We start from the raw sequence: 14,939 nt of genomic DNA on the forward strand, positions 1-14,939 counted from the left end.
CACCGCTACTCATTCTCAAAGTCAATGCATGAATGATGGCACAGGGCACGCGTGCCATTGAGTCCCCAGTGTTAAGCCCGAAACGGCCTCAGAAAGGCCAAAAAGGCAGTGGAGTATTCAGCAAATTTCCTTTTCCGCAAATAAGAAACAGGATTTCTGAGGAAAGGGTTCAGAATCGAGGTGTGTTTTTTCTGTTGCTGAGGTTTTCTCCCCTCCCCCACTCGACTCCCGCTGGGTTTGGGCCCATATGTGTCAGCCACCCTCCAATGGCCACACTTCATGTGTTTGCTTGTACAGTGAGTATTGGAACACCAATCCCCCATGAATGGTACAACTACTGAGCAAAATCCCAGCTTCACCCTACACATGCATAGTTTTCAACAGGGGTCACTCAACAGCAATCCGAAACGGGAGCTCTGGCTGATTTTATTTTTTTCATCTCCTCAGTTGAGGGGCATTCTGGCCAATTGCTGCCCTAGGTGAAATCAGCTAGCTCAACAAAACCACAGATTGAATCTGGATTCTTGATCTCCACGATACAATGCCACAACTGGTAATGCATTTACCAATTGTGCCATATCAGGCCATTTGAAAAAAGAGAGCAGAACTAAAATACATTTTGTGGTGAAGGATCACTAATGTTATGAAAAAGTGTGGGAAAAACCATAATATGTTGTACTAGAAACACACCATAAGGATGTGAATTGTGCTTGAATCCATCATCGTTTGCAGCTGATATCCTCAAAATAAAGATAGGACTTGGAGAGAAATTTGTTGTGTATTGCAGACTTACATCAAATCCCTTGCAGCAGACAGAGCCAAGGGCCTCTACCTGTGCAGCATTCTTGAATGATACTAATGAACAAAAGCCATGCAGATAGCGCCCCATACCACTGCCTGACTTCAGGGAAATCGATGTAAGTCTGCGTCACTACACAAACTAATTTCTCTCCCAGCTTCTCCATAATAAAAAAAATTGCTGGAAACAGCAGCCAGCTTGCTTTTATATAGCAGTTTTCATGTAAAGTAAAATATGTCCCAAAGCACTTACACTGGCACCAGAGCTGGGATTTTACATTTGCAAATCGGAACTGCTGCCATGTCCTGCGCATGTGCAAAATCCGGCCTGATGACATCAGATCGTGAACCCGATGTCAACACGCCGGGAGACGGGCAGGCGTCAAAAATGACAACCTACCTGCCATTTAAACAAAATCATTAATAGGCAATTGAGCTTGTTAACAAGCTAAATGACCTGAATATTATGCTGCCCACGCATAATGCAGTTGGCATAGATAGGCAGGCAAGAGTGGGGAGCCTGCTTGTTCACCATCTCGGGTGAAAAAGTGGGAAGGAAAGGGGGAGTACATCATTTTGGGGGTGCCCTGTGTTCAGCGGGAGAAGCCCCCCCACTCACTAATGATTACGCCCCTTTCTGCCTTCCCACCAGGCCTCCAAACCCGACCTCCACGCCCTTTGACCCCCCCACTGCCCGATCCCTCCCTGTCCAAAAATCTCAGTTTTACCAGTGTCAGGAATCTCTAATGCTTACAGTCCCAGAAGCACCCACTACTCAGTTGTGGCACTGCTGGAGCTGCTAGCCAATCAGATTGGCCGGCTGCTCTCACGGTGGGGGGAGGGCTGTCCCTGAGGAGCAGTAGTCGCATTCTTTCATTGTTTAGGCTACTTGCAGCGTACTATTGATGCATGGTGGCTTTTTTTAATTTTGTAAGGGGCGGGGGTCGAGCAATATGACCTCTCCCGGTAAAAGTCAGCCCCAAGTCGGTCAGCATCACATAAGAGGAAACCCAGGCAAAGTCTCCAAATGAAATTTTAAACTCTCTTATTTCAGAATTGCAACTTCATCTCCCTCCTCAAAGCACAACAGGGAACAAATAAATAAAAAAAAGCTTGTCAAACACATTTTCCATAACAGTGCCCCTTATAGGTCTCCATCATAGGGAGATTGTGAGGTTTTTAAACCCCTCAATAAAACAAAATCTGATAACAAACACCAGTAGAGTTGCATAGAAATGGGGGAGAAAATGATCAAACACATTTTAACATCTAATAACTGCTCCACAAGTAAAGAAAACAAGAAATCAAAGAACGGCAACCTTTAACCTCAATAATATCCGGAAAAATGTGTCAAAGAATATAATTCAAACAAATAAGTGAACATTTAGGAGGTGAAAGTGCGGCTAAGATGCTTTTATAACATGCCTTAATCTCTACAAACAATTGGGGGATACAAATCTGGTCACTTATACAGTGCCGAGAACTGAGATGAAAGAATGCATCACAGACATGAGTATTTTAACGGAATTTTTAAAGAAAAACATAATTTGCAATCTGTTAAGATATAGCATAACACAATTATGCAAAATATTTTTTTCTGATGATAAAATCTGTCTATTTATCTTTTAGAAGTAATGAATTATAACTGGGCACACATGCTGATTTGATTAGAGAACCGCACTGTTTCTGGGAGTCTAAAGAAAATAACAGATTATTTGCCAGAGGAGTGACCTTGATAAACTGGTATTTTACAAGTTTGAAATGATGCAAAGGCATGGAATGTTACTGTTCCCACCATCTGTGGCAAAGAGATGGAAAACTGCCATCATTATTTTATCCTTGCTTTTATGTTGTTATTTAAGTGTGTCAATGTCTACCCTTCCCATCTTTTTTCTCTGGTTATCTTAATGAGCATTTAACTCTATAGCTATTAGAAGCCCATTTACTAACTTTCCCAGGTGGTTTTTCTTCAGGTATGAACCTAGACAGGCTATTTAACTGTGAAGGCATCACAACAAAAGTAAATCCTTTCCTAATCAGACATCCATGCATGCATTCTTTTCAAAAGGAGGGGTGCAAGTAGATAGCTTGGACCCTGACTGATTCTTTCACTCCCTCCCTAACCCAGGGACAACTGCGCTGTACCAACTACTGATCTAACTGAGATCAGTTAACTCTGCATAAACCAACAGTGTAACTGGAAATCTTTTGGTCTAACTGGTTTAGTATTGCAGCAGGTACCTTTATCCACTTTGGAGAAACTCCTTGTCTGTAATATTGAATGCAGAAAATTCATTGTGCATTAATCAACCTTTAGACTAGAGTCATTTGAGGAAATTTCTGATCTCCCTGGATTAACTGATTCTCTCATCCTCTTTTTCTCTAGGCAGTAAAGTCCCAGAGGAGACAACCTTTCTTTATAACACAGGCCTCCATGTTCAGCAGTTAGCCTTAACAGCTCTCCTCCTGGACCTTCCTTTCTGTAAAAATGTGACCATAACTTAGCATAGTACTCCAGATGGGGAAGGCATCCACGCATACATTCTTTTCAATAGGAGGGGTGTAACAAGATAGCTCGAATCCTGACTGAGGTGGTGTAGTGGTAATGTCACTGGACTGGTAATCCAGAGGCCTGGAGGGAACATGGGTTCAAATCCCGCCAAAGCAGCTGGTGGAATTTAAATTCAATTAATAAATCTGAAATTGAAAGCCAGTCTCATTCTAAGTGATGGTGACCATCTAGTGAGCCTATCAACAGCAAACAGAATGGAGGAGCAGCAAACACCAGTGATGGTGAGCCTGCTGGGGAGAAAGAGGTTCCCTTTCAGAGACGGTGGAGGGAAGGACAAGAGAGAGTGCTGTGGGCAGGGGGTGCCGAGGTCCTGGAAAGGAGAGGCTAGCTGCGAGGCCCAGGAGAGAGATGCTGTGGAGCCCGGGGTCAGAGGAGAGGGGGTGGGGGAGAGGCTGGCAAGCATGTGGAAGTGAGAATAAATGTGTGTCTGCCTTACTCCCAGTCTCAGTTTCTCACTCACTCTCGCCACACACCAACATATACTCACACAGTGGGTGAGGGTGAGTGAGCACCCTGAGCCTTGCACAAATACTCTGACCCTCTCATACTCTGATCATTTTTATTAATTACTTTTTTTGAATTTAACAATTAATTGCTTTAACATTGCTTTATTTTTATTCAACAAGTTATCTCTTTTCTTAATACCACAACTTTTGTTTGAAATTCAGTTTAATGTTGTGCCAACCCTTATGGTCAGAATTGTCCCAGCACCACCCCCCACGGCGGGGCCGGCGAGCCATTGAAATCTCCATTCACTTTGGCAGGACTAGAAGATCCCATCGGCATGAGGGGCTGGAAAATTCCAACCTATCTTTCTAAAATTTGCGCATTAGTCCCGAGTGAGGAAAAAATTAAAATGTGCCACCCCCGCGCCCCCCCAAACAAGCATAAAAACTGAACAAGCCTGCCCTATACTCGGTGTGTGTGGCCAATGCAGTATTTCAGTGCCGTCATTAAACATGCCCGCTGATAGCTATCAGCACATGTGCAATTAAGAATTTAAAAAGACGCCGCTTAAAAACACAGGCCATTAGTTTTCAGCAAAAAATCCTTAATTTGTACAGGACACATTGGGGAGGCTGTCAGGCATAGAGTACAAACTATGGATTTTTTGCTAAAAACTTGATAAACTAATGGCCTACTCCTGCTCCTATTTCTTATGTTCTTAAAATATGTTAAGATTCAACTGGAGCATGAAACATGTTGGACAATATTCGGACCTCCAAATCAGCCCCATCACTGACCCTCTGAGACTCCAAAAGCAACCAGTTTCTGCTTTGACATCTGCCCCCCCAATAACTTATTGCTATCTATCCTCCAGTCACGCACCAGGCCAAACTAATATTTTATCAATTATCTTATAGCTGCTCTCCTTATGAACCAATCTGCTGGTGTCCACTTTGGAAAGATATCAGAGAGGCTCCTAAATCAGAGAGGCTCCTAACACCTTTATGGATCCGCAGCCCAGACTAAGCTACAAACTTTGGGGCAGAATTGAAATAAAGCAAACCGTGCAGGGACTGAAACTTGCCTTTAGGGAGGGTCTGAAACTTAGAGAGGCAGAATAACTGGGCTTTGAAACTAATAAGTGCTAGATTATACACCTATTCGTTATGGTTTGATTGAAAATCCAACCTCATATTTCGATGACTTCCACCAATTTTTCTCCCCATTTACTGCATTAAATCCATCTTTTCTTACCGTCACAGGTGAAATCCTGAACAGCCACATCCTGAATTGGGATCTCCTTCAGGAAGAATGGCTTCTGACAGCGGGGGTTTCCACTGACAACCCTTCTCTTCCTCAGCCATCTTCCCAACCAGGCCAGGTGACAGTTACAGTTGAAAGGATTGGCCAGAAGGTTTCTATGGAAGTTGCAGAAAGTAGTCATTTAAATCTGTCAATTATAAATGTTATTCACTGTCAAGCAAATTTTCATTTAAAACTGGGCACTGACTCTATGGAAACACTTTGAAGTAACTGAACATTTCAGCAATTTCTCATATGCTGTTCCGATATTTGATCTAGTAACCTTAGATATCTCTTTGCACTTATATACTAGTTACTCTTATGAAGAAAGCAATCTGAGACCATCCCACCCCTCCACACAGAAAGGAATTTCCTACATGCGCATGGTAAGAATTTTCTCTGCAGATTCAGAGAAGTAAAATCATAAATGTTTTATTGACTATATTTCCATGCCTATTGTACCGTGACAATCTTTGCAATTGGAGTGCAACGATCTAAGTATGGGACATTAATTCAGCAATGCGCAAACTTGCAACTTTCTGGTCTCAGGCCCCAGCAGAAGTTGAAGCATTTTCCTTAAAAGAGTACTTAGTCTTCTGTTTCTAACCGTACAATTTAAAACTCCATTCTTAGGTATTTATCCTGCTTTCTGAGAAAGGGGTTAATCAACATAGCATATAATTGCTTGTGCGTAGACTCAACTCTACACATCCACTACTGTACATATTACCCAGAATTATATCAAATTTACAGCACAGAAACAGGCCAAAAGGCCCAACTAGTCTAAATACAAGCATCCTCCCACCCTCATCTAACCCCATCGGTAGATCCTTACATTCCTTTCTTTCTCATGTACATATCTAGCTTCCCCTTCAATGCACCCAAGTTCTTTGCTTTCACTAATCCATGTGGGAGTGAGCTTCTTATCTCTCTTCAGATAAAGAGGTTTCTCCTGAATTTCCTATTGGATTCATTGATGGCTATCTTATATTTACTACTCCTAGTTCTGGACTCTCCCACAAGTGAAAAAATCTTCTCCATATCTACCCTATCAAACTTTGAACGTAGAGAACTTAATTCTAAGATCAATATTTAAGGACTGCTAATTCTGTATTCATGGCCTGCAGTTCATAGTCTAAGTTAAACAATCTGTATATGCTGATGGAAATGACAAATTGCACAGGAATTGGGGTTGGAATGCAAGCAAAGGAACTGGAAGTGATATATAACTGAAGTGTTGAGAATGATCAAACTGGCCCAGATTTGAGCCAATGGATGCAAATCAAATAAAATGCTGAGATGAAAGCAGGCCTTACATAGTAGAGAGAGAATGGAGGGTATTGAATGCTCCAGGGGTGATAGTGGTGACCCGGTTATCATAGAGCGACAGTAGCCGAACTGAACTAAGTCCAGTAAAAGTGTCATTGTTGACACAGCTGATCAGGTTGTTCCGCAGCATCCTATAACAGAGTGAGCAGAAAGAGAAAGGAAAATTTCAGCTACCAATAATCACATCAACATCTTTTCAGATTTCAAAGATCTGGTACAAAACATAACTGAACAAATAGACCTCATGGGCGTTGCTCAGGATATTGCATCATTTATGTGGTCAAACCTTTTAACATAAACATGCTCAACATCATAATGCAATGTTTCAATGATATTTTTCTAATTAGTACACAAGTGCAAGCTGTTAAATGTGCTCGACACATTGGAATTCTCCAATGCTGCTCTTCCAGTTTCAGTCTTGTTCCCACAATATGGTCTGAACAAAGGCTAAGGCTCTATCACATGGAGAAATACTTAAGGGAACAGTCCTCCCTGGATACTGCCAAACTTCTCCTAGGAGATGGCTTTGAAAAGACGCAGGAGCAGATCAAGCTCCACATTTTGCAGGAGACAGGCAGTGCATAGCATGAGAAGATCAAGGAAAGAGGCGGGTTTATAAAAAAAACTCTCTTCCAGTCTGCTCTCTAACTTTTTTTTAATTCTTTTTTGGGACGCTGGCTAGACCAGCATTTATTGCCCATCCGTAATTGCCCTTGAGATGGTGGTGGTGAGCTACCTTCTTGAACCACTGCAGTCCATGTGGTGCAGGTCCACCCACAGCGCTGTTAGGAAGGGAGGGAGTTCCAGGATTTTGATCCAGTTACAGTGAAGGAACAGTGATATATTTCCAAGTCAGAATGGTGAGTGGCTTGGAGGGGAACTCCCAGGTGGTGGTGTTCCCACATATCTGCTGCCCTTGTCCTTCTAGGTGGTAGAGGTTGTGGGCTTGGAAGGTGCTGTCGAAGGAGCCTTAGTGAGTTGCTGAGGGGCATCTTGCAGATGGCACACACTGCTGCCACTGTGTGTCAGTGGTGCAGGGAGTGGATATTGAAGGTGGTGGATGGGGTGCCAATCAAATAGGCTGCTTTGCCCTGGATGGTGTCAAATTTTATGAGTGTTGTCGGAGCTGCGCTCATCCGGGCAAGTGGAGAGTATTCCATATCAATTCTCGCTTGTGCCCTGTAGATGGTGGACAGGCTTTTGGGAGTCAGGAGGCAAGTTACTCGCTGCAGAATTCCCAGCCTCTGACCTGCTTCTGTAGCAACAATATTTATATGGCTGGTCCAGTTCAGTTTTTGGTCAGTGGTAACCCCCAGGACTTTGATAGTGAATTCATCCACCTCATCCCACCATATGAAGTGTTAAAAACATTCAGTCAATGCAAGTTTTAATTTCAAATAAATACAATGAAGTTACAATACAAGAAACAGGCCAAAGAAGTATCATGTTGGACTTGAAACATTAACACTGTTTCTTTCTCTACAGGTGCTGTCAGACCCGCTGAATTTTTCCAGCACTTTGTGTTTTTATTTCAGATCTCCTGCATCCACACTATTTTGCTTTTATGTTACCACCTATTACGCTATCCAATTGTGCTGGTTCACAAAACATTTTACGTTTGTGATTCTGCAAATAATTTTTAGTGGAATCCTGGACAGTGATTTAACTCGCACAATATTGAGCCCACTTTAGGCACAATACTCTGCCCAAAGTGGAAACTATGAGCGGGATTTTTACCTTGTCGGGTGGGCCCGGGAGTGGCCGCGAAACCAACTGCCGCCCGCGATTGGGTCCCGACATCGATTTCCCGCTGGCTAGCCGTTAATTGGAAATGTGTGGTGCAACGCTCAGCGCTGCCAGGGTTTGCGGGGGAGGGGCGGGCGGGGAAGTTCACACATGTGCGCAAGTGCACTCAGTGAGTGCCTCAGGGAGCTGAAGGTTTTAAAAATCTGACAAAAAAAACTTACCAATGTTAAAAACATGTCCCCTCTTGTGACTCTGTCTCATGGGCAGGGACATGTTATAAATAAAATTTCAAGTTTTAAATTTAATTTTTAATTGCTGTTGGAAATCTCACCCCGCCTGTGGATGAGGCTTCTTAAAAAATCCAAAGGCTGTTTAGCCTTTTCATCTGCCCGCCAACCATAAGGTTGGACAGTCAACGAAAAATTTCATTCAATTATAATTTTAATGGCCTTGATAGGCCTAACAATTGTTGGCAGGTGCGCTGCTGACTCCCGCAAGCACCTGCCTACCAAAATATCGCGCGAGTGCGCAATGACATCGGGGCACTCGCCTGATGTCATCACGCGTCATTTTACACTTGAGCAGGTTGGGTGCGTGCCGGCCCACTCAGCACAAATTTCCTCCTTATGTCCTCACATGTGGCCAGTTTCCATGAGTAACACCATGTGTGATCCATTGACATATTTTAATTTAACGTATACCAAAAATCAAAAGTAAAGAGTTTGAGGAACTGCTTAAAATCTGTCTAACTTGATGTTTTTGGTAAATGAAACAGGTTTGCTTTGACAGATGTCCTCATACCAAGCCCCCTCCAGATACTGCAGATTATCAGTGCTCTGTACTTACAGTGTCTTGAGCCCAGAGAGACCAGCAAACATTCGGCTATGGACCATTTCCAACTCATTTCCAGTCAGCAATAATTCCAAGACTCCTGAAGCCCCATCGAATACTCCCTCCCGGATATCTCGGATCTTATTGTTGCTCAAGTTTCTAATGAGTGATGGTGAAAAATATTAATTCCAATAAAAAAGATGAGAAATAATATGTAATTTATATTCCATTCCTCTTTCCAAAAGCATTTCCGATGTAGTCGTCCAACATAAACAATTTTTATGATTAGCCTTGCACAAAATTGGAAAATTAAAATGTTCCATGGAATCAGCAGCAAACTGTTGATGAAAAATGGACAAATCCAAAACCCAATTTCTAATTCTCCATATTGTTAAAATACATTTTTAATCAAGTCCCCTTTTTAATTATAATTTAATCTATTTTATTATTGTGCTGGGTGGCACTGTATTTTAACAGTGCCTGTTTATACTGTTCTATTAGGTATGCAGTCTGGTTTCCAATCCAATTCATGCAGATGGAAAGAAGCTTTCTTTGTCAGATGGCAATTAAAGGTCCATGGTGAAATGAGTTTGGGCAGTCTCTTAATGCAGTTCCCAGAGGAAGCGAGTCCAGAGCACAAATCTGCCCATAATTCAGCACTAATTGGGCAGTACACCTCGGAATATGTACAAAGATAGATGGTGTAGGAAACAGAAATGTCACATTGATGCAAATAGGGAATGCTCTTCAAGCATGTTACTGGGGCAATATAAAGGGAGGCCTTGAACTCTGTCTAACCCCTGCTATGTTGGAACTGAAAATGCTTAATATAGACTAAGGTGCTCCATTTCTTAGCCTGTGACTCCTCACACATACGTATACACACATGCACATGGATACTTACACACATGGATATGCACACTCACATAGACACACATGGATGCATGGATATGTGGGCAAACACACACTGACAACGGAGATACGTGGAACTACACATAGATACACACACACAAATTCTTCACTCGGTAGGTAAATGCAAAAGTACGAATGCCAGAACTGAGTAATAAGGACATTGCTAAGAGAGGCAGGTACACAGCTCAGCTGGTGTAATCATAATGTTTAGCTATTATCGCATTAGGGAATTTATCAACAGATCAGATGAGTTAAAATTTGATTAGAGAGTCAGTTTTGAAATGAGACGCCTGTTATTATACAGCCAGGAGCCCACTGGCTTCCCAAATTGAATCTCAGTAATAGGAAAATCAATTTATAATCTACAAAACAAGGTTGCAAAGCTCAGCGACGTCTCTTTGTACCCCACTGTTGAGGAACCTTGTTGTTGATATGAGGAGTGGTACACAGTGTTACTATGAATACTTTAACGACGATTGAGACATAATGCAGAACACCGTGGAGTGGGTTCTTCCCAGATATCTCCCAAACTTTTCCTGACTCATACTGGGGCATTTTTAATGGACAGAGAAATCTGATCTCTGTGTCCAATCTTCAAGCTATTTGACCATGAGAAATGGATGAGAGATGAAAACCTGCAGTGACTGAAACAGGGAAAAATCTGTTAAAAGGAAGGATTCTATGACAAAGTCTGTGCCAAACTGCCTTATGCTTAGCATGTTATGAGAGGAGCCTTTGTATTTGACTCCTATGATACAGGCAAATAGAGAGTATGCTTGCCCGATATAGGTGGTTGACCCTCTTAAATGTGGACTATGAAAGTGGTGAGGCTCTGATATTGAGCTCAACACCGAAAACTTGCTCACCGAAAATTGAAAATTACAGTGCTGCAAATCAACAGTCAAATTGTAATCTTGGCTCCGATTTGGGTTGGACTTTAAAAATCCTTTCCTCTCTCCCTCTAAAACAATCTTACTGGCTCCCTTGGTGGCTGCCTTTTGATTGCCTGTTTAATTTTTCCAGGTGCAGGTTCTGAAGTTGGTCAGAGAGCAGAATTTCCTCCTTCTCTCCCCTGCAACCAAACTTTACAAATTGCATCTGGAAAAAATTAACAGGCAACTGAGTGATTAAGTACTGGAATGCCACTGTGAACTGCTCTTCATTTTCCACGGACATCAACCAAGGGCTAATTCTGTTGAGATTTCATCGACAATCACTGAATGTCCAATTGGACCGAAGTGACCTCTCGGGGGTGATGCAGAAAAGGCAAAGCTGAGCAGGAAATCCAGCAGTGACAGTGGGTAGGAGGTGGGATATACTGTGCAAGGACAACATGGAGAAGGTGAGGTAAAATCTAGGCTGAGCCAGGAGAGCAAGGACAAAGAACCAAATTGTGCCAGGGTAGTTGAGGCAAGGCACGATAATAAACAGATTGCACTGTTAAAACTAAAAATAACAAAGTTGGAGCTGCAGAATTGCTACAGCAGTCGTGGGGCGGAATTTTATGGCCCCTCCTGTCGGCGGGATCTTCCAGTCCCACCAAAGTCAATGGACTCTTGAACAGCTCGCCGCATTTTCCGGTCCATTCCCGTCGCAACAAAATTCCGCCCATGATATTACAGAATATGAAAAAGTTTTGGGAAGAAGGTTGATCATATTAGATCTTCCATCTGTTGTTCCTATGGCTCATTAAGATATGCACAAAACGATGAAAGTGGGCCATCTCATTGATTCCCAGAACTTCATATCTCCAGGGGTAGATGAGAAGGAAATCCGTGGAGTTGCTCTTAGCGTCTTCTAGCATTCAGACCAAGGTTGGTATTGGCAGAAGGAGGGCACCTCACCTTGGTCAGGTGTGAAGAAAGAAATACATAAATTACAAAGTATTAGTGAAGCAACTCATTACTTGATAAACCATGTTCTGCCCTCAGAAGATCCCAAAGATGAATATCCTGAGCTGTTTAATTTCTGACTTTCTCCTGTGCACCAAACACCAATCTATGCCATTCTGCTACCACTCACTGAGAGCATGGTCATGGAAGATGAATTATCCCTGATTCATTTTCTCGTTGTTATTAGGAGATTCTCTAAAAAAGTAAATCAATTTGTTTTTTTCCTCAGAATCCTGGGAACTATTTTAAAGTAAAAAGGTGTTGAGGTATGAAATCTTGATGATTAGTAGATGGTAACAATGCAGGGTATCAATGCTGTTTACCCAATCATATCGACTTTGAGGTTAAGTACTCATTGATTCACGCATGCTGCATGAGTGACTCTTTGTCTGTTTGTGTTGGAGAGGTCAAAGCCTCTGAGGAAACATCAATCCAAAGCTATTCAAATGCTCCTGTTATCCTGTTGTGCATTGTTGATTAGTTTCTTATCCTCCCCCTCCAATAGTGAAAGAAAAAGATTGAAACATACTGAGGCTTATTTATCATGTCCATGGGGCCGACATGCTGGCGGGTATAATGCCTACAAGTTTCTGACTTACACTGCCGGTATGTGAGGTTCCTAATGCCAATACAGGTATGGAAGATTATTTCCCACCTTTTTGGTTGGGCCCTTTGAGTCCCAATGTCTTAATGATGAGGCAGAGCGGCAGCTGAGAAGGAAAGAAAAGAAACAAATCCTGCACTCCAGATCCCACTACCTTGTGGGATGTCCTGCCCCATTTGCCCAAGGATCTGTGGGTCGAGAGTTGGCCTGTTCAGTCACATGAAAACCAATGGCAGAAAATCGTGACCTTGACTAGATGGTCATCCTTGAATTAAGGGACAGTCGACGATGAAACAACTAATTACGTCATTCTGCAGATGCTCAGCATATGAGATTCTCAGTCACTCTGGATGTAGCACAGAATTAATTACTTGTGCTATTTTCATAAGGATCATTGTGTCTTTAACTTAGAGGAAATTGGTACATTGATTTAATCACCGTTCTTCCTTTGAGCTAATCTAATTGGTTCTTTTATTGTGAAGATTTGCATATTGGACATGATTTGCAAAATGTTCAAATCCAGATGGCCTGAATATCCATTGCATTTATAACATCTGTTCAATGTAGTTAAATATATGCATAAGTATATTGAGTTTGATTGGGAGTCTCTATATCAAACAAGATTTTGACACATGAGGAAACAAAAATAGGAGTTTGAAACAATGTGGGATTTTTCAAATATGTCTTGATCTAAGAATCAAGGCTGGCTTGAATAGGAAAAGAGCTTGACCTTCATGCATTGTAAGGAAACGTTGCCTTATATTTAATAGATAGTTGAATTCAATTGGAAGCCAGTTTTATGAAGGGTAATTGAACCATTACTGATATTCCCACATTTTATTTATATGCTCATAGCATTTGACAGTTTCTATGCTTTTGTCACTATTTATATGTAAATAAATGATGTGGGATTGTGGGGTTTGAGAGGTTCATTTCAATGGGATCATGGGGACATTTTACGTGAGGGATCCCTAGGGTTTCCATGGGTCTTCCACCAAAATTAAGGTGGATGAGCAGGGAAAAACCCCATGGAAATTATCCCTATAATTGCCTTAATCTGAAAACTACTGCTCTGAATGCTAATATCAAAGACTTTAGAGAGAGGAGTAGTTGACATGAATTTATGTTAATTCGAGTGAGCAGATTACTACAATCAGATAATTGTGAGCCTCTCAGGTACACATCACTGCACAGATGGAGTATCAGAGCTTCCAGATCGTAGAGGAACATGGTCCCCACAGGAACTATTAATAGACAGTTCAGAAAAAGCTAAGACCACAACAGTGTCATTGAATAGAAGAAGTCTTTTAGGGGTTTTTCCATCCATCTACTCATTATGGAGCACCTATAATCACCTCTTTCTTCAGAAAGCTTTCATGTACTCAGAACTTTACAATGCTTGAAGTGAGTGTTGATTTGTAAAATCGAGACGGCACAATGGTGAATCACATTCAAAGACCAAAACATACCACCACAGAGCGCCAGGTGACCAGCTCCCCCACCTAACTACAGGCAGGAGATTGGGAGATGGGAATAAACAAAGAGGCAAAACAAAAATTCTAGGCATAAACCATAACATGCATTGTGTCACAGACAGAATGCATTTTCTCTCTTACTGCCCATAAGCAATATGGACGGTGTGTCTTTTCTTACCCTTGGAGTGTGTATTCCAATTAAATAATTCAGAAGCAAGCTTTCATGGGTTTAAAATAAAAATGGTTATTTATTATCACACACAAGGCAACTTCACGCACACACAAACACATGTACACACACACAAAGATTGGATAGATAAAGGTAGTACACTTTTACTGATTACAGTAAATTCAGTCTCCGATTTACGGTTTCCAGTCTTCCATGAGGCAGACCTGAGGCTTTTTGAATGAATTAGATGTTTAATGTTGAAGTGAGGGTCTTGTAAAGTGAGTGGTTCACAGCAAGTGAGGTTTCTTGTACTCGAATATCTACGAGGTTGGTGCTCAGATGAGCTTGAAATTAGAAAAGGTTAAGTGCTTTGCCTACTTGATGACTTACTGACATTTTCAGAGTCTGGTTCTAGATTGGCTGACGACTCACAGTTCTCAAAAGGCTTTTTCTGAAGCTGTTGAGTTATCAGTGTTCTTCTGTAGTCTGCCCTGGTCTCTTCCGGGTCTTTGTATAATAAAGGATCTCAGTATCAGAAGCCAGTTTTGGTCACATGGTCAACGGTCATTGTCCAACCAGAATGGCTTAAAGCTAAGAGGCCATTGATGTACAATAGGAGATAGATAGCGGCCTTTTACACTTAATGGTGGACAACTGGTCTCGCCAGCTTTCTTTAGTTCAACTGCAAAACTGGAGACATACGGCGGGATTTTCCACACCTGCCCGCCACCGCGATCTTCCGGTCTCACCGCAAGTCAATGGACTTCTGGCTGGGGCGCCGCCTTGCCCACAACGGGGGCGGAAAATCCCAGTCATAGAGTCTAGGAGTCCATTGATCCTATGTTTTGAGTAAGCTTTAAAA

General features: G+C 42.0%; 1 protein-coding gene across 1 annotated transcript in view; it reads right to left on the reverse strand.

Annotated features, from left to right (window-relative positions):
• The window catches only part of LOC144685734 (slit homolog 3 protein-like), a 599,629-nt gene that overhangs the window by 138,160 nt on the left and 446,530 nt on the right, over positions 1-14,939 (reverse strand). Inside the window, exons 17-19 of the mRNA XM_078550561.1 lie at positions 9,041-9,184; positions 6,436-6,579; positions 5,072-5,235 (exon numbers count right to left, since the gene is read on the reverse strand). Of these exons, the coding sequence (XP_078406687.1) occupies positions 5,072-5,235; positions 6,436-6,579; positions 9,041-9,184 (452 nt within the window). The remainder of the gene's footprint in view (positions 1-5,071; positions 5,236-6,435; positions 6,580-9,040; positions 9,185-14,939) is intronic.

This window comes from Cetorhinus maximus, chromosome 10, assembly GCF_964194155.1.
Source record: "Cetorhinus maximus chromosome 10, sCetMax3.hap1.1, whole genome shotgun sequence".
Lineage (NCBI taxonomy): Eukaryota > Metazoa > Chordata > Chondrichthyes > Lamniformes > Cetorhinidae > Cetorhinus > Cetorhinus maximus.